The sequence below is a fragment of the Gigantopelta aegis genome, chromosome 12 (genome assembly GCF_016097555.1).
Source record: "Gigantopelta aegis isolate Gae_Host chromosome 12, Gae_host_genome, whole genome shotgun sequence".
Classification (NCBI taxonomy): domain Eukaryota; kingdom Metazoa; phylum Mollusca; class Gastropoda; order Neomphalida; family Peltospiridae; genus Gigantopelta; species Gigantopelta aegis.
In genome coordinates this window covers 30,280,061-30,283,398 of record NC_054710.1, presented here as the reverse complement: position 1 = coordinate 30,283,398, position 3,338 = coordinate 30,280,061, and the positions used below count along the sequence as shown (strand labels likewise).

Here is a 3,338-nt window from a genome sequence, read left to right as displayed (position 1 = left end):
TTGCATTTTTCAATGTTCTGCATCGCATGTGCATGCTCCATCAATAACATGGCAATAGTTTTATCAGACACACAACATTGATGTCTTGCTGACAATATGGTGAACATGTCCGAGTGTGTGCGTGAAATCGTCATTGAAAAGAGTTTGGGAAAAGAAATATGAGTAATCGGGGGACACAGCCGCGAAAATAATTCCTCGCGAAAATGTAAAATGAAAGCCCGATCGCGAATTATTTTAGCCGCGAAAATATTTGTGTATACGGTACTTCGTTATTTGGGGGATGACCGTCATGTGATATAAATTAAATAAAATGTCAAACGTGAATACTCTAAAGGCAGCTATTTTTTTTCCTTCTGATTTATGGACCATCGTCATAATTCAATTATTTTTACAAAGCATTAATAATAAGTGGGATATGGTGGTTATGTAGATGGTTAAATCATGTACTTTTAGGAACAAATCAAAATCATACTTTGTTTGCCTTTAAGTTTGCAACTTTTAATTTCGGAAAATAATGATTCACTACGTAACCGATTGTCTGTTCGCGTAAAGTTGCGTAACCGACAGACGTGAACGTGAAGTAACGTACCTTGTTTTTGCATCGTTCGGGAACTGCCCCAAAGTCACTTTGTAAAACAAAAAACAGTTTATACTGTGTATGACAGACGTTTGTTGACAATATATTACGGGAAATCAACTGGATGGATTTAAGAGTGTAATATGCTATATTTTTAGTATAGTACCAATACATGTATCATTTTTGTCTGATGTATTTGCAGAAAAATGAATTCAGATTTTACGATTAAACTTAGGTGCATTGCTACAATACTTGTTCTGTTTCAGATCTGAAGTTGTGAAATAATGGATCGTACTAAAAACAACATTCTCCAAAACATCCACGATGAGATGGTCAAAGGTAAGTTCAGTGACCTTGACATTGTCTGTGAGAATGGGACAACGAGCGCAAACCGTTTGGTCCTTGCCGCGATGTCATCGTACTTCCGGGCAATTTTAACATCAGACATGACAGAAAGTCGGACGGGCATCTTAAATCTGAACACTGTCACGGTGTCGGTGTTCCAGGATATTCTCAAGATGTCTTTGTGTTCAGTGGATCTTGTAAACGAAGACAACTGCGTCAAACTGTTAGACGCAGGTGAAATGATGCAGCTTGATGACGTCAAAAATCTGTGTCATCGTTATCTTAAGGAAAGTCTAGTGCTCAATGCCGACAATTGTCTACACTGGTGGAGAATTCTGAATCGCTACAATGTTCCTGATTTGTCCAGTAGAGCATTATCTTATCTGACAGAAAACTTGACTAACTTTGTTGAAACAGAAAATATTGGTCATCTGTCAAAGACAGAACTTTTAGAAATATTGTCCAAAGATTACTTGAAATGTAAAGAAGACGTCATTATGAAAGGTGTCATGAAGTGGCTTGAAGCAAATAACCCGGATGCAGATGATGTAAAACATATATTTGAAATGATCAGGATCAATCTTGTTGATCCAAAGTTCCTCGTTGAGAATGTGGTATTTTCAAAATTCGTCCTAGATCATGATACTGTTAAGCTAATGATAACAAATGCAATGCGTTCGCATGATCTGACATCAGGTTGTAACAGCAGATTTCAAAACGGACGTGTAGATCTCTTTGTTTTACAGTACACCAACACTTCACTTCTGTCTTGTTTTACATCAGAAGGGACATGGGAAGACGTTCCGCCTGCTCCAGTAGATCCTAGCTCTTGGTATTCAGCAGCAAGTCTAGGTAACAAGATCTACATCACCGGTGGTGAGCGTACAAGAAAATGTACTCTCGTTTACGACGTCTGTAGAAAAGAGTGGGAAACAGGTCCAGATCTCGAAGAACAACGCTTTGATCACTGCATGGCCACAGCTAATTGTAAAGTGTATGCAATTGGTGGTGAGTACAGCAAAACAATTGAAGAGATGAGCGAGAGTGGAACACGTTGGCAGGTTGTTGGAGATTTGAAACAGAACAGACAGGATGCATTCGCTGCTACATTTGGACACAACATTCTGGTGATGGGTGGACAGAGTGGAAGAAGTGAATCAGATGTTATCCAGTCTTTCAATACAGCGACTCGCTGTGTGTCTAACCTCGGCTCACGTTTACCATACAGCTCGATGTGTCTGAGAGGTTCGGTTCACCTCCCTGATGTATATCTGCTGGACTATGATGGAAATGTGATGCACGTCCAGGTCACTGACAGTGATGGTGAAATCAAAATAGAAGTCAAGTCAACAGCGAAATGGCGATCATTTGAATATTGTTTTGGCATATTATGGCAGAATGGAAGCTTATTGTCATTCGGTGGCTGTGACACTAACTGTGAAATTAGAAAATACAACGTCGCTGAAGGGAAAGAGGAAAATATTACTTTTATAAAATCAACGAGAAGTGGTTATGTGTATGGTGTTCTGCCAGTGTCTCGTAAAGCATAATATATTTTGAGTTGAGTTTATTCTGGGACATAACATCGTTTGTGTATTTAATCTGACTGATCAAGTGGGTCTTTTCCTATTAGGATCTCAGGCTTTAAATTTTGCGTAAAACATTACCAGCAGTTTGATGAGTTTGGTCACAAAACCTGTAGATAAACTAAAATTTGATTTAACCAAAAAAATAAAAAAAATAAAAAAAATGCACCAAAATTAAAACGCCTTAAATAAATGTCTTCAATTGTTTCTCGAATTATCTTTTTGATCGATTAATTAAATATATTTGCTGAAATCAATTTTAATTTGTATATTTGGCGATTTTGATAACAAAGGCTAAAGATGGGGTCGGGCACCACTTCACCTATTTTGGTTTGTGACTGGATTATGGCTACGGAGCTATGTTGGCTAGATCTAGGTGTTTAAAGCTGCTGTTATAACAATGTTTTCTAGTGCAAAAGACCGTGAAAAACGTCGTATCATTGTGAAGACGATAATAACGGAACGGTATCTTGTCAGTTATTTCCCTTTATTGGATTGAATCCATCTCAAAGAGAAAAAGAAGAAAAACAATCGTACTGTACAGAGAACGTTCGTTTAAGAGTGACTGTTTGCAACACAGTGTGCTTTGTGCATTCACACAGGTGTCAATTCAGTGTTTTACTTATGTGTCTAATCAAATAATGTGCGTAATCAAATAAAGTGTTTTTGGTTATGTGTATAAGATATTGACCAAGTGTTTTTTTCTGTGGAAGGTTTTCATGTTTGTGTATGTTCCCCTTTTTAATTTTATAATTAACAGTAACAATAAACATTATGGTTTGTATGGAATGGGAGCGAGCGATGTGATAAGGCGTGTCACTGGTACGGAC

At 37.7% G+C, this 3,338-nt stretch overlaps 1 protein-coding gene across 1 annotated transcript; it reads left to right on the top strand.

The window, feature by feature from the left end:
- The first annotated feature begins 861 nt into the window (after positions 1 to 861).
- Positions 862 to 2,472, top strand: LOC121385964 (kelch-like protein 25). Its single transcript, XM_041516758.1, has one exon. The coding sequence runs from the start codon at positions 862 to 864 to the stop codon at positions 2,470 to 2,472; it is 1,611 nt and encodes a 536-aa protein (XP_041372692.1).
- The last annotated feature ends 866 nt before the right edge of the window (positions 2,473 to 3,338 follow it).

Excerpts from the sequence above, each read along its gene's own strand:
- LOC121385964 (XM_041516758.1), top strand. The coding sequence starts at position 862 with ATGGATCGTACTAAAAACAACATTCTCCAAAACATCCACGATGAGATG.